The sequence below is a fragment of the Ammospiza caudacuta genome, chromosome 6 (assembly GCF_027887145.1).
Source record: "Ammospiza caudacuta isolate bAmmCau1 chromosome 6, bAmmCau1.pri, whole genome shotgun sequence".
Taxonomy (NCBI): Eukaryota; Metazoa; Chordata; class Aves; order Passeriformes; family Passerellidae; genus Ammospiza; species Ammospiza caudacuta.
Genome location: NC_080598.1, coordinates 53708604 through 53732177, shown reverse-complemented (window position 1 = coordinate 53732177; position 23574 = coordinate 53708604). Strand labels below are relative to the sequence as shown.

At 44.5% G+C, this 23574-nt stretch overlaps 1 protein-coding gene across 1 annotated transcript; it reads right to left on the bottom strand.

The window, feature by feature from the left end:
• Positions 1 to 1430: 1430 nt before the first annotated feature.
• HHIPL1 (HHIP like 1) lies at positions 1431 to 22934 on the bottom strand. The gene is made up of 9 exons (XM_058807305.1): positions 22668 to 22934; positions 17330 to 17976; positions 14827 to 14970; positions 13706 to 14034; positions 11393 to 11519; positions 10953 to 11098; positions 8022 to 8103; positions 6129 to 6211; positions 1431 to 2866 (listed from the first exon to the last, which is right to left on the bottom strand). The coding sequence occupies exons 1-9, from the start codon at positions 22932 to 22934 to the stop codon at positions 2358 to 2360; spliced, it is 2334 nt and encodes a 777-aa protein (XP_058663288.1). The 3' UTR covers positions 1431 to 2357.
• Positions 22935 to 23574: the final 640 nt, after the last annotated feature.

Below are 23574 nucleotides of genomic sequence, written 5' to 3'. Positions count from 1 at the left end.
ACAATGGTCAGAAATACTTTGCCAGCATCACAGCAGTGCACTGAGCTGGCAGGCACTGACATGCATACACAGCCACATGTGCTGAGCTGGCTCGATCCCATTTGAACACCTTCCCCACTCAGTGCAGGCTGGGAGAAGGGATAAGAGGGGAAAAAAACCCTGTACTTAACAAGTCTTGTCTCTTTCTCTGCTACTAAATATTTCCCTGTGGAGCTGGCAGCACCCATGTAGCAGCACCACAAACACCTCACCAGCAAACACAGGGTGCAGGGCTCTGTGCCAGCACTGCCAGGCACAGCTGCTCTCACCCAGAGCTGGTTGCCCTGTGCCCCTGGCTGCCACCAGAGCCTGTGTGTCACCCTGCCTGCCAGCCAGGGGTGCTGGAAATCCCCACCAGCAATATCCAAGATTACGTGGCCTCTGCTTGTCCTCAGGATGTTCAAACAGACTAAAGCAGGTGCAGGGTAACTAACAGCTAAATTAGAAAAAGAATACTTAATAGTCAGGAAATGCTGGTGAAATTCCTGCCTAATTCATCTGTGGCAGACATCCTGGAATCACCTCAATTCCTTCAGGGTAACTTTTATTGTGCAGGTCTTTTTTTTCTACCCAGAAGTTTTCAAGTATAACTATGGCCAAGATTCTCCTTAAAATCTCCCAGACACAGGGAGCTGAAGTTCGGCCTAGGAGCCAAAAGAAGTGGAAGAGGAATTTGGAAAAAGAATGATTGTATCTTCACCTTCCATTTTCTTTCAGTCCTCTAGTTCCACCAGCTCAGTAGGTTCCAACTCTTTTAACAGAAATATTTGCAAAGGACTCTCCTGTTCCCTGAACATTTTGAAGTGAATTTCTGCGCTTGAAACAAATAAGTTTGCAACTTCACTGCAAAGGGAAAGGTCTGATAACAGTCTGGTGTGTGATGGCATTTGTAGGTTTTCAAATGAAATGAGAGTAGCATTTCTCAAAAGGCACTTTATGCATCTGTTCTTCCTTTATACTTCATAAGAAGTAAGGGGAAGTACTTTTTTTTGATCATCTGGTTTTGTGTATTGAAGGTGTTCTTTAATACCAAAACCAATTTAATGGGAATTTATCAGAAAGTTCAGGAAAAATATTTAAAACAGATTCATTTGCCCTATTCATGTTTTAGGCTTAAGAAGATACTGTCAACTTGAAATTGGGTTAAATTAAATATCCACAGTAAGGTCTTTAGATACAAGGTTTTGCTTGTGAACTTTTTTGAACACTTTTTTGGGGGATTTTTTTGTCTTTCTCATGTTCTTGTGTGAGCAGCAAGACTAAACCTATCCTGATTACACCAGGAAAAACAAATAACCAGGCCAAATGCTTTAATAAGACATGTGTCTCCCATTGCCACTCAGGTGAAAAACACATTTCAGACAAAATAGGGCTGCTTTTGTTTGCTTCTTTTTTAATATTCTCTAAAAAAAGGGTAAATATTACTGGACTATTGGCCCAGTACATTACCTCTTGTCTAGTCATTCACACCTGTGAAAAACTGAATGGAAAAACATGTACATGTTATAAAGTCTGGGAAAGTGGAAAAACATGTACGAAAGTATCTTCAGAGCTAAACTGGATAATGATTCTGTCCATCTAAAAAAAGGACAGATTTTCAATCCTGTTCATGTAAAAGGGATTAGATTTTCTTTTCGTTTAGGCTAATATAAACTGCAGAAATATTTTCCATGCAGTACACTATGGTTCCTTCTAAATCACCTGATTTTGCTTACCCTCATGACCAATAGGTTTATACAAATAAAAAGCATTACAGAAAAAATAATTTTCCTTTAAACTACTGAGTGGAAGGTTAAAAAAAATAGATATGCTTTTATAATTTGCAAAGAAAGGCACAGATTTAGAAAGGCACGTCCTTAGAAACCCCAGCTTAGAGCTGCAGGTGGCAAAGCAAGGCAAACAATGCAAATGCTTCCATAAGAGTGAAAAACAGTCATTTGGGAACTTATTTTTTGGCAAAACATTGTGATGCACAGCTGAAGAATGGTGTATTTTGAAATGAGAAAGAAGAATGCTGTATTTTGAAATGGGAAAGGGCAACAGGATGCATCTCTTTTTTGATCTATAAAGGCTGATGATTGGGGGTTTCTTCCTACAAAAAACCCCATAGAAATGCAGCCTCTGCCCACAGACTGAATTCAGTGCTTCATTTTTTTTTCCCTCTGAGGCAAATGCATGAGGACAAACATGAAGAAAACATAAGATTACTTTGAACAGATGCAGCATCCTCAAGGCAGGGCACACCCTCCTCAATACTGCAGCTGGTTTAGAGAGTTGGGCAAGAGAGGGATGTCTCCAAGTCCCTCAGCTGGCTGTTGTCACCGGTCTGTCACCTCCTCCCGGCTGCACACCACGCCAGCATCCTCCTCGTGCTTGCAGTTGTGCGTGCCCACCCCGGCGTGAGAGCACTCCAGCAGCGTCCTCTCCTGCCCGGAGCACTGCACATCATCCAGGAGGATGCGGAGCGAGCTGCCTTCCCCGAACTCCGCCTTCTTGGCGGCTCGCACGGCGCGGGGGAAGCCGAGCTGACGGCACACCACGGCGGCGGCGGGCAGGCTCCAGCCATCGTCGCACACCGTGCCCCACTCGCCGTCGATGAACACCTCGAGCCGGCCCCGGCCGCGCCCGCGCCGGCCCTGCCGCATCAGCCGCACCGCGCCGTTGCCGGGGCCCTGCTTCTTCTTCTTCTTCTGCCTGCGCTGCCCCTTCTCCTCCTCCGGGCCCTTCCCCGGCCGGGGGGCTCTGCCCGGCCCGGGGACGCCTCCCCACGGAGCCTCGGTCGTGGGCTGCAGGCGGGGACGTGGTGGTGGTGTTTTCATAATAAACTCTGTTGGGGGAAAAGGCAGAGAACCGTGAGTCTGTCAGTCTCTGGGCAATGCTTGAAGACAACTATAGAGACTTAACAGTAGGAACTGCTGAATCATGATGAGACAGCAAAATAAGCTCCTGTCTTCTGCCTCTTGACCCATAGCTTGTCTCTGTAACCCCATAGGCCACTTTTCCCCTAACCCTTACTGTTGGACAAGTTTGGATCCCCCTATACCCTATAAAAAGGGGCTGTTTTAGCCCATTCGGCGGAAGAAGAGCTGTTGCTGGAACACTTCACAGACCCCTCAATAAACCATAGCTGTGGGACACCAGGACCCTTCTTCTCCTCTCTCGCCATCTGCTTCTACCCCTAGCCCAAAGGAACCCTAAGCAAGCAAGCTCAAGATGAAATCCTAAGAGAGCTGAGAATCACTGAAGAGCTGAAATCCACTAAGCTTGCTTAGGGTACGAGCTGACTGGGTATTCGGGCACTCTGTCTCCAAAAGGGACTGAGTTATCCAGACAGGCCTGCCTTGCTCGGGGTTAAGCCCCATCTGAGGGCTGGGGGCTTGGGGGGAGACTGACCCCCCTTTTTCACAAAACCAGTGCTGATTTTTGACTTGTATAACTAATTTCTTGGAATTTGTCTACTTGGTCCTGTTGGGAAGCAATGACACTCTTAGCGACCTGGTATTTCCTCAGTGGAAATGTCAGCTGCTGTTAGCTAGCAGAGAGGACCACAGGGCTCAATGCCAACACTGAGCCTCTCCCAAAAAGGAAGCTCCAAGAGGTTTCTTGGCAAATGCCAGCCTGACCCTTAAAGGGTCGGTGCTGGAGCTCCACAGTCAGGAGAGGAGCTCTTCACCATATCCTGGTGAAGAGCCACTGAAAGCATTTTAGAGACAGGCTCTATTTCTGCTCTTCTCTTCATTACTGAGGGTTGGATCAGTACCAGAGGAGAGAGTGGCCTCCCCACTGGGCCAGATGCTTTATTCAGAGGAGCTGAAATCAGGAACATTCAAAATCAATTCTCTCTGGCAACTGGAATGTGCAAGAGGAACAGAGTTGCCAGGACAACACATAAAACAGGATTTGGGGTTGGGTTTGTTCTTCCTTATAAAAAAAAGGAAAAAAAATAAAAGAGCTTGAACTCTGAAGAGATGAAAATTCTTTGCTGTCACAGTTTCCAGGTGTTACTGGATTTACTTATTCACATGTGTTTTATTTTTAGCTTAAAAATAAGTTTTAGTTTGCCAGAAGGAAGCAATTCAGAATTTCATGGAATAACATTCAACAGAGCTGGGACAGTGTCACAGACATTTTTGCAAAGACATCATGACTTTGAATTATATCCCAGATTTACGCATCCTCATTCATCATTTGGTATGTAGTACAGAGAGGAGGAAAAATATCACTGTCTTATTTGTGCTTAGTATCCATTGTCCCCAAAAGAGAAACCCTCGCAGTGGTCCATGTGTTTGGAACACATGCTCTTTGAAAAGGAATTGTGTTCATGACATGAAAATATTTCCTTCTTTGAAAGCTGTGGTTCTCAAGGCAAGAAACAGATTTGAAGGCCTTACCTGTGCACAGCTCATTTGCTGGAGCCTGGTCTGGCAAAGCACTTGAAAACCCTGGGACTGATTGAATACTGTGTAGGACTGCATGAAAGCTAATGGTCACCTGGGAGAGCTTTTCACCTCACTGGATCAAATTCTCATTATATAATACTCTCTATTAAACTATTTATTAAATATACTTCTAAAAAATGCACTCATAGCTAATACAAGGCAGATGCCCTGGTGATTCTGTTACATTCTAAATACTAACCAAAATAAAAGACTAAATAAAAGACTAAATACTAACCAAAACAATAAATATTTACAGCTACACATCCTTGATTGCATGCTTCTGAATCAAAATGGACATGCTTATTTTTCACCAAAAAGAGAGTGTAGCTCTTGAAACACTAGGTAGAATCTCTCCCACCATTTCTAAGTTTTAATTTATGAAAAAGCTACCTTGTAAACAAGCCCAAAAGATTTAGTTATATGTGTAGTTTAAAAACCTGAACTTTGGACTTGTGTAGATAATAATGCACAAGCAGAAACAGACAAAAATGGTTGAACATGAACCAAGCTACTAATATTTGGAAACTGCCTGCACAGCTAGAAAAGGAGAACATCTCTGAAGATACTGAGTGCTCAGACATGTCAGCAGTCAATAATTAGCCTTAGAGTTTGTTCCACCTTAAAGACTCAGTGTTGCAAGGTGCTGAGTGCCCTCATTATTCCCTGAAGCCAAAGCTGTAGGCACTGTTAGTGACTCAAATGCAATGTAACGTGATTAATGTAATTAAAAATTAAATAAAAGTATCCTGATTTTGGAGTTCCTGCAGTACCATTAGCTTTGTTCATGGACTATGAAAGTTCATGGACTATGCTGAGTTGGAAGGGAATTTGTTGGGGTGCTGCCTAGGTACCTACATGTGTAAATTAAAAGCACAGGGGAAAAGAACAGTGATACTGCCTAGAGATCCTAACATTGTGTTTAGGTTTTTGTACCTCACATAAGACCCCAATATTGTGTTTAGGTTTTTATACCTCACATAAGATCCTAATATTGTGTTTAGGTTTTTGTACCACACATAAAGAGTACTCGGCTTGCTGCAGATTCAGCTCCACTGACTATTCCAGCTTTAGCAGTACAATACTTCATGCATCATGAAGCAACGAAAAGGCCCTGGAGGGTTTGGGTAAGCCAAAAGCTCACCTCAGTGTGTGATCACTGATTCTTTTGGGAGCATTTTCTCATCCCATATTTTCTCACTTTCAACTAACAATGACTCAGCTCTCATCTTGCTCAGTGAACTACTTCCCAGCCCTTTACCCATTATATCCTCTCCACTACCTGAAGATACTGCAAAAAATCACTTGTCACTGAAAAGCACCATTGACCACAGGGTCTCTGGACAGGCACAGTTACAGGGAAACCAAGGTGGTGGTAATGAAATGTGTACAATGTAGCATGAAAAAGGGAAAACGAACAGGATCAGAAACTACAAAGGAAATCTCACATGGCCAGGAAAGGGGAAATACTGTATGACTTATTTGAACCAACTCTTCAGATCCAAAACATCTGGAAAGATTTAATTTTGAGGATATCCTGAAGAGTGAAGTTCTGGGTATTTTCCACATATGTGGACAGATAGTGCAAGTCTGGAGTTTGTACCTACTGCCAGTTAACATGAACCAATAATGAATAGCAAGAGTTGCACTCACTCTCCTTTGGCACAAACGGGATGCGCTTGCTTTTGACTTTCACTGGCGAAGGCTCAACTCGGCACTTTCCTGGTGGTGCTGTCCTTGAAAGAAAGGAACACATACACTGCACAATTAATTCCTTTCCTCTGGCATTGCAACACTTTGCTTCCCATTGTTTTTCTAAGAACATAATTCTTATTGAGGAAAAAAAAAAGTCTGTTTAAATGATGCAACTAATCTCTTACATTAGAAAACATAACTAAAGAATCACAGATCACCATTGATGAAAGTCCAAATATTCACAAGGCAGTGGAGTCCTCTGTGTTTTCAGCTGACACTATTGAAGCCATTAAGGAAATAAAACATTGGCAGGTTCAAGCACAATAGAAAGAGATTAATAAAAATGAAAATAAAAATTACAAAACTAGACAGTATATGTTGAACATCTGACACAAAGGTCATGTGTACGCACGATTTCAGACTGTTTTCACAGAAGCAAAGTAACACACTATTATTCATACAGAAAGCCCAAACAAATGTCGTGCCAAAAATGCATTAGTTTCAGAAAAGAACTCTAAGTGTCTCCTCAGAGGCTTTGTCTTAGTATGGTGCTTTGACACAATTTGTTTGCCACAGAGATGTATTTCACTTCTGGGAAGTCACATCCAGCTCATCACCACTTTTTCCTATGACAGAGGTCTTGGTAATCCTCAGACTTCTTCAGAGGTTTTTAAACTGGTTCAAAAATGCATTTGGAGGATAAAACTCCTGGGCAATTAGGACTGTTTTCATTTGCATTTCTGTGGAAGGCAGAGAGCCTCTCTCTTAACTGTCTATACAAGGATGTTCCCTACTTTTATGAACTTTCCAATTACTTTTTTTGGTACTCTGAACATGAATGAAGGTTTTTTTAAGCTTAAACTCACGGCTGGTGTTTGACTCCCGCTTTCTCTATTTCTGCACAGGTTGCGTAATACCAGCTTCTTCATACACAGTTTACAGGAACTCTTCTGTTGCATTAGATAATGGAAAATGCTCCTGACAGAAAAGAGTTGGAGGAAACACATGACAGATCTGGGGGCTTTTTAAGTTTGGGGATTGGTTTCAATGTAAAACTAGACAAGTGGCTTGGTTCAAAATCCTCAGATAGCTAAAGCTGCAAATTTAATCCATTAAAAAAAACTATAAAAAAATCTCACTCTCCATTTCTGGCTGAAAGTAGCTTGGTGTTCTGCCAATAATAGTAACACTTCAAAAACAGGAAGATGGAAAAAACAGCTGTAAGTCTTCCCATAAAACACAGCTATTCCCTGCCTTGCCCAGTCTCAGATACAGGCACATGGAAACCAGGAGGTCTAATGATGGTCCTTTTTTCTTGTTCAATCCATATTGCTCTTTGAAACACTGAGAAGAATGTACTCTTTGATTTTCATGTCTGGTTTGCCCAAAAAGGCACTGCAGGTCATGCTGATCCAGTTTTGGCTGCTGTGGTCTGGGGAAACAGGGCTCTTGTGGGAGATGAAAAAAGAGATGGAGAGGAGCTCAAAAAAACACCTTGAGAAAAAGTGCCTCCTTTTGGGCAGAAATCTAGAGAGACTTTGCCAAAGAAAGACAAGCCACCCATGAAATACTTCTTTAACATTCAGGAAATCTCCAAACCCACATAACACCAACAACCCCCACAAAAGTTTGGCACCAGGCATGTAGACCCCCACGACTGCAGTGGCAAAGCAGACCCACAGTGGGCTGCTCCAGATGTCCCTTGACTGAATTCCCCAGAAGGACCCAGCATGGGAGGAGAGTTAATTAGTCAGCCAACATGATTCATCACATCCACACCATCACATCCACACCATCCACACCAGGAGTCACTGCACCATCATCAGGCCTTGCAACAAGAACATCTCATACCTGGAGGTGTCCACCACTTTGTACACCACTCCATTGGGAGCTGTGGCACTTGGTACACCAGTAGATAGGAAGTACAATTCCCCTGGTAAAAAAAAAAAAAAAAAACAAACCAGATACACCCATGAAAACTGTCCATGGAGTTTCTGTCTTTTACAGCACAAAGGCATTAACTCTGTATCACAGGTCTGAGAATCATCTGCCGTCCATTGGTATAAAATACTCTTAGTGAGTAGCAGCTTTTACAAATTGTCATGAATTACTATTTGGACAAATTTCCACTGCAGGTTCACCTGCCCCCACCTTCCTTGTCATCTCATTATGATCTGTGTCCTTTGACTTCTCTAAAGTAAAACAGCCAAACCCTGAATTACTTTTGTTGAAATGAAAGGAAATTAAGAAAGTCCACTGTCTTCTGCTCATTTGGATGAAGCAGTCCTTTGGGGTGAATTACAGGAGAACAAGATTTTGCTTTCTCTAGCACACTCACAGAGTGAGACATACCCCAGACAAAAGGCATTTGATTCATCACAGCTCTGTCAGGTCACATGTGCAGGGCTCAACTTTCAACCAAACAATGTCCATCACCCTTTATTTGACTTATTTTCTCTTAACTGCATTTCTATCCTTCTTCTCCTGTTGTGCAGGGGAGACTGGGATAAACAGTCCTGCTGGCACTATTTTGAGAGCTCAAGTGCTTGAGAAGTGCAACAAAAAGGATCAGAGAGAAAAAATATATTTGCAATATTAAAATAAAAAAGAGAGAGAGAAGATAGAAAAAGAAGCAAGACGCTTACTGAGTAAGGCAGATTTTTTTGGGCGTTCTATTGGTAATCCAGGGAGAAGAGGGGAAGGAACAGAGAGGTCAGGAAGGAACAGAGGTCAGACCAAAGGAATGTATAGGCAATTGGTGGCAGCTGAGGTGAGTCTCCATCCTCCTTCCTGCTCTCCTGTGCTGCCCTGGGCTGAGCTCCTCCAGATAATCCCAGGGCAGAAACCTTTGCCTACCCCAGGCTGGTGGCTTCATTTTCCTGGTGAGCTTCATTAATGACAGGCCAGAGGCAGCCTTGGTCCAAGGGGACAGGAAACAGCTGGCACTGGGTTTTGTGGTGAGGTGTGTTTTACATCCTGCCCCTTTCCCGGAAGTTACCAGGCAGGAGTTTGGATGCTCAGGCCATGAAGCACGCAGGCTACACACATGTGACCCACAGACACAGTGCTGGGGTGTCTCTGACAGGTTCTGCTGGCCAGGGATGTGGCTGATGGCTTTGTAATTGCTGTGCAATGAGCCATAAATAGAGATCTCCCCACGACATTTACACACCCACTGGAGCAGGGAGATTAACATCCATCAGAACAACAACTCCAAAACTTCAATGCTTCTGTGAAGAAAACCCTGTTAAAATAAACTGTGTGGCAAACTTGTAAAACATGAGATTCCTAGTACACAAAAAAGGTGAAGAAAAGGCTGCTCACAGCAGATAAAGCAACCTCACCACATTGTTATCAACAGATTTCTTTCCATTACTATAAAGCAAACACAAGGCAATTATCTGCCTCTGAAAAAAGACTCCAGCCCAGCCCAAATCTCCACTCAGCTCTATCATACTTATGCAAGGTATGTGTAGGGCAAAAGGGTGACAGCAATTCACCCCTGCTTTGTTCAGACTCTGTTGACAAGCACAGGATGAGGGAGATCATCCTCATGTGCATGAGCAAGGACTGCAATCAACAGCTTGATATTGCACTTGGCACAAAGCTGATTTGAACTAAATTATTTGATTTTGGGTTAAGATATCCTTCTCACCACAGCACTGTGAAATAGCTGTAAATTCCATTAATATTAACCATTAAAGAAAATTGAATTTAACTCTAAAAAAAAGTCAAACTTTCAAGCTAATACTTAACTTGGAGGATTTGCATTCACAAGATAAAATTTGCATTTATATGATTTGAGCAACATCCAAACTTGACATAATCTGCAGGAAAAAACAGATGTTTAAAAGCTGGGGCATTCTGGAAGCAGGTGCTTGTGATCACGAGCCAAGACCTCCCTGGAGCAGGGCAGAGCACAACTCCTGCACTGCTGGGTCACACATGAAGCACACATTGTGGGGCTCAACCTCTGCCTGCCCCCAGCCAGGGGCTGCATGGGCTGCACATTCTGCAACACCCTTGTACAAACAGTGGGAGAAACCACCAGCTTGCACCCCAGGACTCTTTATTTCTTCCTCTTCAAATCACAGCAGCAGGTCCCTTCCAGAAAGCAAAATGTCTGCAGTCATGAAAACACATGAGATCCTTCAGTCCTATGCAAGGCAAAATCCAGCTGGCACTAATAAAATATGGTCTTAAAGACTCTTTTGCTGATGCCTCATGCAAGACATAACACAGACTTTTGTTCTGCTTCATCTTGAGAGGTACAAATACCCCGGCCCAGGGTGAGCAGATATATAATTTCTGCTCTTGACATCTGCTTCCCTGCATCCATTAATAATGCCCACAGCCTTCTCAACTAGACAAGAGGATAGACTTGCTCTCCCTTGGGTCTCAGCTTCTCAGGCTCCCAGGCCTGCATTTCCCTTGGCTTGGCACTGTGAGGAATGAGGTTTCTTTTCTAAGTTTGTTTTGTTCTACTTGCCCCCTCTGCTCCCTGTTCTCCAGAGGGAAGGGCAGCAGCACATCCAGCACACCAGACTCAGTCCCAAGGCAGCTGACTCCATCTCCCACTGCAGGTACTGCATGGCACTCAGACCTCAAAATTAGCACTGCAACATTGCTTTGGTATCTGGGAGATGCTGGGAATTGGCATTTTAAAGACTCATGCTGTGCCTCTCCACGACCTACTGCCCTCTCTGATCCCTTCTCTGGTGTTTTGTTCTGAAGAGAAATCACAAACATGCCATTCAGTGTGACACAAAGTTAAAAGATTACCTGCTTCATCTTCAGCAAAGGAGATGATGTATTGGTAGTAGTTATTGATAAGCCCAGGGAACATGCACGTTTGTCCTGTCCCCATGCAGATTTCACTGTACTGCCACTCTCCAGTAGCACGATCCTCCTTCAAAGACATCAGGCGTCTGCAAGGCAAAAGAACACTTCCACAGCCTGACCCAGATGATGTATGAATGGACACATGAATGGACACTTAATGCTTCCTGCCCACACAAGCTGCAAGAGGAACTGCAGCTTCTCTGAGTGAAAGATTGTTTAATATTAACCCAAATATATGATAAACCCTGCAACTCCTTGTCTTCAAGGGCAACACAAGCCCATGGAAAAACAAGAGAGGAGGATTGAAGGCCTATCAGGCCATTTTGGGGGGAATTTTAGCTGGGGGTACAACTTTGTGAGTGCCCTAAGTGTTTACTTACCCACTCATAAAATCACCAAATATGTACAGGCCATTCAGGTTTGGAGACTCACAGCCTCGGTAAACGTAGCCTCCTGTAACAGATTTCCCCATTTTGTGTGGATATGCATAAATTGGAAGCACATCATCTGAAAGGCAGAAAAGATCTGTGACTTGTTTTGCACATGCTGAAGAATAGCTCTTTATCTGGATTGTTCTGAGACTGGCAGAGTACAATCAGGTTCCCTGGTGCATCTTCTATTTAAATGAATTGCCAATGGAGTTGTATTTAGTTTGATTTTCACCTTTTCAGAATCACATTTGATTGCCCTGTCCCTCACCAAGACACCTCAGCATTCCCCTGAGCTCTTCTCCTCCCACTAGAATCCATCTCTGTTAGTGCCCTTTCAGGCACATTTCTACAGAGCTTGTCTGGTCTAGCTGCAAATTCACAGGTCACTCCTAGAGCCACTGCACCCATGCAGGAAATGTTTGCCCAATGCAGCTTTGTCTAGGTGGTGAAAGGGAAAAAAGAGATGGGTGACTCCAGACTGCAGGCACTGATGAAAAGATATGTCAGATGTCAGCACAAATAGCTTCTGTTCCTCTGAGATGGAGAAGCAACTTGAAAGGGCCATCAAATATTTATGGGATGGCAGAGGCATGAATGATGTAGTACAGGCATATTCATTGGGAAATATGAGTTAAAACATAAGACAAATGTAAAACGGAGAGAGATGTCCTGGTTTTGAGGGTCTCCATTAGATGCCCCCTCCCCTTTCTTTTGAAACTCCTGGCTCACCTCTTGGTACCCTTTCCTCCTCATCCTCACAGCCTTTCTCCCTGCCCATGGAGCAGATGCTGCAAGTAGCAAACCCAGCAGCTCTGCCAGCAAGAAATTTGCACCAGGGGAATTTCCTCTAAAGCAGGTGTTTTCCACACTTCAGCTGTACTTATCATTCTAAAGGGGCTGTGACATTTCACTGTTCTAACAAAGGGTCTCTAAAGTCATCAAAAATTGCTCTGAATCCCTGGGGACCTCAGTAAAGTGTCTGCCATGAATGCTCATGTGGGTACTGTCACACAGGAGAGCAATAAATGAGCTCTCTGACAACTGCTTCAGCAAAGGGAGTGCAAAAAATCTGCTCCCTGCTCTTGACATTTTTATAAAAAAATAGTTAATCACTTGTACTTATAGCAAAGCTAATAAAAGGAAGGAAGTTAACCTGAGTTAATATTAGGAAGAAAATTAGACAACAACACACAGCACATGGAAGATAAAAGAGTCAGAATCTCAGCTAGTGCAAATCTGTGCCAGCCCACTCCACTGCCCCCTGAATCTCTGAGGAGAGGTTCCAGCACAGGACATGGTCCACATCAGCCCTTGCAATTCAATATGTTCTGACTTCACATATTCACTGGAATTTAGCCAGCCAGCAAACACCCTCAATCCAGTTTTGAACAGTTTAAAGAAATTAAATTAAAATGAAGTTTTTCTTTGTGGCACAGCTAAAAGAAATGAAAATACATCATACATTCAGTTACCTGCAGAGCAGGCAGCGTGCATAAGGGTTGATCAGTCAGTGTTTTTCTCTTTTTTTTTTTTTTAATAAGGGTGAGTAATGGAGAAAAATACAATTCCTCCAAATTTTTATTGCTTCTGCAAAAAGCTTATTTTATGTGGCAAAGATGAAATTTTCCCTCTAAACCACAGAATCACTAACAACACAAATCACCTAGAAAAACAACAGCTAGCATGTTTCACTTTCTTCCTAACTCAGAAACAGTAACATTTGTACTTTCAGTATTTATGCCCAAGCCAATTTCCTTCTAGAGGGACAGCCGAGGTTTACATCTCAAAAAGGTGTGTTTACCACCAAGCAGCCAGGCTTTGAAGGCAGGAATTAAAAATGTATCAATTCAGGGTGACCCCAATATATATGATGTGCTTTGACTCTATGTTTCAGAATGCTGAACAAATGCTTTATTAAGCTATATTGTATTACACTAATATTATATTATAACTATACTAAAGAGATACTAAAGAAAAACCCGTGACTGTCCCCAGACAGTCAGGACACAGCTTTGACTCAATTGGCCAATCAAAAACAATCATCACTGGTGTCCAATTAACAAATCCCTCTCGGTAAACAATCTCCATAACACATTCTACAAGCGCCAAACAACAGGAGCAGCAAGCAGAGATAAGAATTGTTTTCTCTTCTCGCTATGTGCTTCTCACTACCTTCCTCAGGAAAAACCCTGGGAGAGAGAATTATGCCTCTCCCTGTTCAGAGAATGTGAACACCACAAAAACAAGAGCACATCTACTTACCCAAGGAAGAATTGGTGCAAAGTTTCTTATCATAACAGCTGAACCCTTCCCTCGCCCTCCAGCCGTAGTTTTTCCCTTTCTCCACGATGTCAACTTCTTCGTATTTATTCTGCCCCACATCTCCACAGAAGAGCCGTCCCTTCCCCTCCTTGGTGTGAGGGTCCCCCCTGTCGAAGGAGCAGCGCCACATGTTCCTCACACCATAGGCAAAGACCTCGGGGCGCGCCGCGGGGTCGCTGACAAAGGGGTTGTCGGGCGGAATTCGGTACAGGGGCCCGCGGTCGTTGTTGTTCACATCGATCCGCAGCACTTTGCCCAGCAGGGCTGATCTGCATTGGGAGAAGCAATGAAAAAGGTAAAGAAATAAGGCTAGACCTTGGCAAAAAGTCAGAACTGGGCGGGTGGGAATCGGGTTGGAAAGTCTAGGGTTTCACAGTATTGATTTCCCACACCCTGGAGTGCCATAGGGATGGATCCACTCTGTTGCGTTGTGATTTCAGGGTTTACCTCAGAACCTCGGGTCCCTCCCCAATAATTCCATCCCAGGTGTGTCCATCACCTCTCCTTTCTCCTCCCAGCACTGTCTATCAATCCTGGAATTCCAGAAGGGCATCGAGTGATTGGCAGATTCAAAGGATGCTCTCTACCCCTGTGGGGGGATTGGGCCACCCAGGTGTCCTTTGTCCCTTATGACCTCCTTTTATGTATCCCTACCCCTTCCCTCCCCTCCTCCCCAGGGTTAAAAGAGCCAGCAACCACAAGATTCAGGGAATTCTGTTGGAGCTGTTGCTGGATTCAGAGGCCTGTGGGCCAGGAATAAATCTCTGGATCAAATCCTTCTATCAAAACTGACTCCTTTCCTTCACCATCGCCTTAAAGCTTCTCCACCAGAGGTAAACCCAAGGAGCAGACCCTGTTACAGGGAAAGCTCCATCCCACAGTCACTGCAGCTCCTGCATGCCTGGACTTGTCACCATGCACCCAGCTGCAGCACCCAGCCAGCCAAAAGTGTCTCTGGGATGAAACACCACAGTTGCCACTATTGGGTTCGGCACCAAGGGCCAGACAAGCTCAGGCACATCCTGTCCGGCTATATTGGTATTATTCCAACACACTCTTACTTGTTCTGGGCATTTCCAAAGGTGCCAAAAGGATCCCCAGCCATTCCTCCATCTCCAGTGAAGATGTAGAGATATTCATCATCTCCAAAGAGCAGCTCTCCTCCATTATGGTTGGAAGCAGGTTCTTCAATTTCAAGGATTATCCTAAGTGAAAACGGGGAGAAAGCAATTTCCTACTGCACAAGCACTATGCAAAGGGCAGAGCAACATCATGACAATGTAGTTCTTGACAGATGGAAGCAGCTACAGATTGGTTTTGGTACAAATTCCTCCATATCCATGTTACTGATTTTTTCTGGGGCATAGCTGATTTTCTAACCTTAAATAGTTTTAACATATTTTCCAGATTACAGAAACACCAAATTGTGTAATATGGAAAGTCTGGGAAATCACATGACAAAACATACTTTTAATTGCTTAAACCTTTCCTCTGATTCTTTCTTCCTCCCTGTTAATATTCTTTTTTATTTTTCTTTTTAATTTATTAAAGAAAAAGCATATGAGCTTATAACCAACTGAAAATTGTAAGAGAAAGGACTCCAGTCCATCTGTACATCTGTACAGCTTTTGGCACAGTCCTGCCAGGCACTTTCAAGGCGAACATAAAACTTCTCAAACATTAAGGAATAGCTAAATTCTTAGAGAGAGAAGAATCTTTAAATGATAATTACACACTCAGGACCTTTTGAGTTTAAAGAGCAGTTAAAAGCAGACCCAAAACAAAGTGAATTTACCAAAGGTTATTTAAAGAAGTACCAACAAAATTTACCTTAATTTTAACCCCAAACTCTCTATTTTATTTGTTTATGTTATGGCCCTGGAAGCCCTTCCATAGCATGAAAGGGGAAAATATATAAACTATAATTTCATAGAATGGTAAAGCCACATATACATGCAGTGGAGGTTCCTAAGTATAACAACTGAAGTTTATTATTTCCAGCTTCTAAAATAGTCCAGATTTCATTATGGCAGTGCATCTTAATAGCTAATAAGGCAAATTATAACACTTACTTACACCACCTCATTTTTAGACAGTTTTTTTCCATTCTGAAATATTGATAGTTATTGTGAGTTGTGTGAAGGAACCCAGCTATGGAGTTATGGTCCTGTTAAATGTCAGCACCTCTGTGATAAGGTAACTGTGCAAAAGTGCACAGGTTCCAGCTGACAGAAGGAGTGAGGGAGGATCCTGTATGGACAAAAGGTGAATCTTCCTCAGCATCCCGAAGATGGAAAAAACCAAAATTCATTGAGAAACATCTGAGGATAAACAGACACATGCATTTGAGCCAAGGCAGCGCACAGCACATGTCAGCCTGAGCTCCCTTTTGGGCAGCAGCTCAGGATGAAGTCAGTGGGACCTGAGCCTACACAAGCACAATAGGACCACAATTCTGTTTTCTTAAGCTTTTGCTGTACTAACCATAAGCTAAGTAAGCACAGAAATTGTTACAAACATAAGGCCTGAGGATTCTTAAACAAGACAGCTCATGGGCTGTTGATATCTGCAGGTTTCTGATTTGCTTTCCTGAGTGCCACGTTGTAATTCCCCTTACCTGTCATCTACAGTGCTGGTTACACTGCATTGCTGTAACCGCTTTATAAACCAGTATCCCCTCTCTATCATTAGGCTATCATTTTGTGTATTTTTGAGCTAGAATCATCTACAGCTGGGTGTTTGGAAAGCCCCTCATAAAATCCAGATAATGAAGAAAAAATCTTTGAATTAGTAACAGCCAAGGGTCTCTTAAAACAGTGGTTCTATAACTATATACATATATAGTTACATATATACGTATTATACATAACTAACATATACAATAGTGGTTCTGTATGTTGTAGAACATAGTTCTGCAACAGGTTATAAATCTGTGAGCCTGATTCCACAAACAAGTCTCTCATCATCTGTGTTTATTAATGTGGAACAACTGCAAGACCAAACTCAAACAAATGACATTTCCAATTAAAATGCACTCCATAATACCATGGTGACTTGTGTTTTATTTAATATGATATTAAATTTGTAATATCAAAGGGTTGAGTTGTTGTTCAGATAGAGAAACATGGGACCAAATCCACCTTTGGTCTGGTATCATTTAGTATGTTTATACTAATTTTGGAAATTTTGGCTTTGGAATGAATTTCACTTATTCTTTGCAGATGTCTATTTTAAAGGGCAATCACAAAAGTACAAAACAAACAAACTTCAAAGCCCCACCCAACAATAACCTCAAAACACTAACTATAAATACTGTTTAATCCATGTTTGGTTAAGTCCTCTGACATGCCAGAACTGAGAACTATACATGTTTTAGCCCTGCACACTTGCAGTTCATCCATGGAGGACACACAGCTTTTGCATCTCAATACACTAGGCATGGACTTGGACTAACATGCTAGCACTCTGGAATGCAAAAACTAAGCTAAGTAAGTGTCATTCATTAATGGTCTTTAAAAATGCACATGGCCCTCTAAGATCTTTAAAAACACGTGTGCACAATACCTTTCAGAACCATGGTCCAAGGCATTCATGTCAGTGGGAGAAATTCTGAACTCACTGATTCGGATTCTCTCTTCAAAATTAACTTCAACTGAATAGTAGACGTACACTTTACCGTTAAATTTGAATTTAGGATGGAAGACAATGCACAGAAAGCCTCTTTCATCTCCTTCCCATGGCGAGGTGAGCACAGCCTCGCTGATGTTCAGGAATGGCTTTTCCAGCCTGGATCCATCAGGGAGGTAGGCCCACACCAGGCCCACCTGCTCGGCGATGAAGAAGCGGTGGGTGCCGTCGTTGGCGTGCACCATGGCCACGGGGTTGCGCAGCCCGTTGGCCACCTCCGTGAGGCAGAGCTGCAGGCAGCCCTCGGCATCGGCCGTCACCAGCCCCAGGTTCTGGTTCAGGTGCTGGTTGGCCAGCAGGTGGGGGAAGCAGTAGTCGGCGTCCTCCAGGGACAGGTAGCGGCAGAACTTCGCTGCGTTGTTCTCCAGCGCGGTTATCTCTGGGTCTGCGGAGAGGGCGCGGAAGATGGAGCGGCAGCTGTGCCACAGCTGCGTGCAGTAGTCCTGGCACAGCCCTGGGATCGTCCGCACGGGCGTGGAGGGGTCCTCAGCGTCGTACAAGTGAGCTGCATATGGAGAGCACTCCTAGAGGGAGGGAGGGAGAAAAAGGTTCAAGTCCTTTATTGGATCAGATTTGAAACAGCTGAGCAGTGATGCTAATTGGAGACGTGATACTAATTGGAGATATTTCATCTTAATTACAAGATATGTTGTGGTTTATTCTGAAGATACGTTAGCAGAGGGAAAGATCTTAGAGAGGGGGTTTGTCTCAGCACTCATGGAAATTATCTTCAATGTTCCTGGTGAAAGCTGACTTCCTCAAGCTGTTACTGATTTATTCCAACCACAGAACTCTTCAAAAAACCCTGCAATGATGCCTATGTTGCTACATCACCCTAGCAGACCGTACTGGGGAAAAAGAGACTTTTCTTCTTTGGATGCTCTGACTTTATCTATAATAAGATTAATCACAGAGCAGAAGTGAAACCAAAGAATTAGCTGAGAAGATTCAGGCCCTGCACACTGATGATAGAATGGGAAAGGCCATCAGGGCCAAAGCCTGGGACATTCATACCTCATCACCATCTGATAATCCAGGCATGGATCTCAAACATGAATGTGATTTACAGCTTGGAAGGAGTGGGATGTGAGAGGGGAGGAGGAGGGGAGGACACCATCCTTGCCTGGGTCCAGCTGCCTTTGCTGGTGGACCTTTGCCTACAGATAGTTTATATCCCCAGCCAGGAGTGGTGAAAGGCATCTCATGATCATGGCATGGGTCACCAAGTTCTGTGAGGGATGCTGAGGTTACAGGATTTCAGCCAGTGAGCACGAGTAGCCATAATCCAGGCAAGGTCCTGGCAGCAGCTGCAGCTCAACCCTTGTTTATGGAAGGTGCAGCCTTGGAAATCTGCTTAAGGACTGGATCAAGTTCACACAGCTCATCGTAATCATGATGAGAACTCCTACAGACACATTTTCCTTATGAAAAAGCTGCAATTCAGTCAAACTGTCTATAAATTACAAACTGACCAAAGTTACTCAGTTCTGTTTTGCAAGGGTTTTTGCTTGTAATAAACACAATATTTTCCAGTTATGATGCATCTTCCCAACAACCACCTCAAAAGTGGTCTTCAAATAATGCAACATGACTCTGTGGAGGCTCAATTATTTTCAAAGTTATATTTCAGTAAATACCTGAGGCAACAAAGGTCAGAAGAGAAACCACTATTTAAATAAATTCTGTATTCTTTAATTCCTATCTGGCATTGCTGCTTCTTTTACGAAGCAAAACCAGCTTAATTAAAAAAAAAATAGGGAGCTGTTTCTAGATCTATAGGGAGACATTTATTAATGCAGATTACAACTCTATTCAATAGCTGAAAAGATATAACATCTGAGATTCCGAACTGTTTAAATTAGCTGATGAGCATACACAATATTTAATTTTTATTTTATTTTCCATTACATATCATAATAAACTGAGAGGCCATATAACAGATCATTAGTGTACAATAAGCTTTCCTCCTGGAATGTCAAGCCATTCATTGCAAAATGAAGGTTATTAAGCTTCCAAATGAGCAGCAATTAATGTGGTAAAAAGAAGATTGCTTGTGAAACAAAACACCGAAATTACCCAGGCAGATTGGGTAACACACTTGGCTTGGTTACACGAGGTGTGCCAGGGACAGAAAGAGACAGAGCATTTGTCAATTCACTTGTAATGACTGAAAAAATTGCCTTAGAAAACAAATTGAAATGAGACAGAAAGGGAATTTGATGGGAGGGCTGGGTGGGAGCTCAATCTGTTGTTGCCTATGGAGGTTTCCCATTCAGACAGAGGAGGCCCCTCACTCAAGTACTCAGGTGTACCTCATTCTGTGAAAGCCTCTTTCAAAGCAAGCAGGGATCTCATGCATTACAAAGCAATGCCCTGGCTTCAGCATCAGAATTAAAAACAGCCCAGAGACAAGGATTCCCTGTCTCTGCTATTGCAGTCTGCTCACCACAGCCTCAGCTGTGTCTGAATAGAAGCTGTGGGCAACTTCTCCCCTCCTTACAACATTCCTGGTGGCATACAGCTAATTACAGCAGCATTACACTGGCACTGAAATTCAGAGATCTACCACTAGCCTGAAAGCACCTAAGCATGTCCTACGGTATTTTCAAGACATGTGAAATATTTTCCAAATTTTTTTCTGGAAGAGATGGAGCCTCACGCCTTTTGCTGAATTTCTCTGCTTAGAAAGCAAATGTTGTGGTCCTTCAGCATTCACATCATACTGTCATGTTCACATAACTCAAAATATCAAGAAGCTCTACCCGTACTCAGAGCCCAGAATCAATATTAGATCTAAATTTTCATTTCCAAATTATGCTGTCTGTTCATTAATTTTAAACTATGATGTGGTCCAAGGACCGAGGAAACTACTGGGCAGATGATCAGTTACTTTAGTAGGGCTGGAACAAGTTTGTACTATGAAAATAACTCATCAGAAAACAAAACAAGTCATATTAAGGCAGGCTAACCAAATGCATCTTGTCTGCTCCAGGAATTCAGTGGCAGCTCCTTATCTGGGGAATTCCAACAGTCTGAATCTGATGGAACACCCACATCAGACAATGTCTTATTTACTGCTGCTATCAGCCTGAAGGAAGCAACAGGACTCCTCAGAAAAGCATTTAACCTCCGCAACATCCCTGGCATTCCTTGACCACCTCCATGTGGAAACTCAAGCCTTTAAGCAAGCTGTTCCCTGAGAAACAGAGTGAGGCATCTGCTCTTGCAGTGTGGTGGAGAAGAGAAGGCTCCAAGGTAATCTCATGGCACCTTCCTCAGAAAAACTGGAGAGGGATGATTTACAGGGAGGTGTAGTGATAGGACAAAAGGTAATGGCTTTAAACTGGAAGAGGGTCAACACAGATCAGATTTAAGAAAGAGGTTGTTTACAATGAGGGTATTTTCCAGGGATGAAGCTTCTAACACCTCCCTTGGCAACCGTAACAGGTTGCCAAGAGAGGTGATAGAAGCCCCATCCCTGGAAACATTCAAGGACAAGTTGAGCAACCTGATGCAGTTGAAGCTGTCCCTGCTTATTGCAGGAGAGGTTGGACTAGGTCCTTTCCAAATCAAACTGTTCTATTATTCTATGAATTCAGGAAAAGGCAGGGATCCACAAGCACAAACTGAGACACTTGTCACAATAATTTGATCACATTTGAGAGAAATCATGAATTGTGAGCAGAAGGAGACAGAAGTGTGCTGAGTAAGTCACAGGTAATTGAGGTCTAGGATATCAATTGTATATACAATGAATGAATAGAAGCAGAATGTTTCTAGAGTGTTTGCAATGACTGAAGTTCCGTGACGTGCTTGTGCAGCCAGAGGCAGTGGTGTGTGGCCACATCTGGGCTGGTGATGCACTGAGCTCATCAGAACATTTCAGTGAATCATTGCTCCCACAGGGAAATATTTCTCTGCTTCTGAAGACATTTTCAATGGTTGTTTTCTGACAAACACAGGAGACTTAGTTATCACTTCCAGAAGCAGGAGAGCTTAGCACACGTTGCTAACTGGTGTCCTATCTGCGAATGGACTCTTAGACACTGCTTCTTGCAGAAATATATTCAAATGTTTTTTGCTTCCAGTACAATGTGAGATGAAATAGAAGTCAATTCTATAGATCCTGGTGTGGAAAAGTGTTGTCTTTCTCTTCACACCTTAAGGAGGTACTGGCAAAATACTAAGAGCAGGATTTCTGAAAAGTCCTTTTGATCCCATCTGAGCACAGCAGACAAGACTCCACTGTCTGAATCAATTTAAGGTTTACACTTGCACAGTGCTGAGCTGCTCTGTCTCAGGGGCATTTTCATACATGCGAGGCCTCCACTGATGATAGGGTGAGACACTTTGCTCTGTGCAGACTGTGATCATCCCATTATCATATCTGGCCCCAGAACATCAGCTCTGAGTGGAAATTCCCCCCTGTGCAGGATGACCACCACAGAGGTTCCTGGGCCACATCCACAGGCATTGCTCTGCACCCATCCCCAGGACTGTTAGCATCTGGCACCTGCTAAAAGTAACCCAATACAAAAAAAGCTCCTGATCCCATCAGCTGGTCATAACAAGGAGCAAGATTTGTGCAGGCAGGTGCCCTGTGGGTTTCTTCACCAGATTGGTATCCTAACTCTGGGAGGGGAGGAGACTGTGCAAACTGAACTGCCCACTTACCTATCTCAGAGACTGCTGCTCCTAAACTAAAGAAGAGCAACATCCCTGCTCCTCTTTTAGACAACTGCCAAAGAAGAAAAGGTCCACTGGAATACTCGATGATGGACAGTCACTCCTTCCAGTGCCTGGTAGCACATGAGCTGCTGTGCTACCCCTGATGCTCTGATGTGTGGGCTGATGTATCCATGCCTGTGCCCAGGTGCCAATTCCATGGATGATGTACCTGTGGGTGGGTACTTCAGTCTGGGCTTGGGAATTCACATCATGGCTCACACTCCCCTCGACTGTCCAAAGTGCCTGGACCAGTGCATCGGATCAATGCACCCGTGGGATCAATGCACCCATCTGGGCCAAAGCATCCATACCTGGGCTCGAAGCAGCCCTGCATGAGTAGATGCACACACACCTGGGCCAAAGCACCGCGATGGGATAGAAGCATCCATGCCCACACAGAGCCCCGTGCAGCGGCTGACCAGCCCAGTGTGGCTGAGCCCTGCACGGCGGATCCCCGCAGTCTGTCAGGGGCTCCCGGAGGTCTCACCTGGCACAGCAGCTCCTGCAGGTGCCCGGCGCAGGCGGCGTAGGTGCGCTCGTCGAGGCTGGCGCTGAGGCTGTAGAAGCGCTGGAGCAGGGCGCTGTCGCGGCTCGGGTCGCAGCAGCCGAACTCCCCGTAGCGGCGGCAGAAGGCGAGGCCCCGCGGCGGCCGGAACGGCGGCTTGAAGTCCAGGCACTGCGGGTGCGGCCGCGCCGGCCGCGGGGCGAGCGCCGCCGCCAGCAGCAGCGCCAGGGCCGCCCGCGGGCCCCGCATGGCTCTGCCGGGACACGGCCCGGGCACGGCCGGCCAGGGGAGCGCTGCACCCGCCCCGCTCCGCCCTCGGGCTCCGCATGGCTCTGCCGGGACACGGCCGGCCCGGGGAGCGCTGCCCCCACCCCGCTCCGCCCGGCCCGGCCCGGCCCCTCATGGCTCTGCCGAGGGAGAGGCCTCCCCGGGGCCGGCACCGCCGCTGGCCGCACCCGCGGGGTTCCGCGGTGCCTTTGGACGGCAGGTTTTGTTTTGATCCCGCCCAGAGAGCAGCCAGGCAGGTGCTTGGCTGGACAGTCGGCACAGGGTGTCACACAGCCCCGCAGTGTGACACCCTGGGCCTGGGAACTGATTCCTTAGGCCGGCTCCTCAAGGGATGTCTGCAGGACTCGGCTCTGCCGCTGAGGGTTTTGTGTGACCCAGACAAGAATAATAGCACTCGGAGTTTATGCGGCTGATGGACATGTTTAATAACAAGGTGTTTAATGTTTAATAACAAGAAAACCTAACTTCAGTACAACTAGTGCTTCTGCATCCTTTGTCAATCTCATCCTGGGCTGAGACTGATTAGATTTAGCTTTGAGGCTGGAAAGAAGAGGTCTGGTGTAGTCTCTACGGCCTAGGCAGCCCAGGTGACATACTTTGC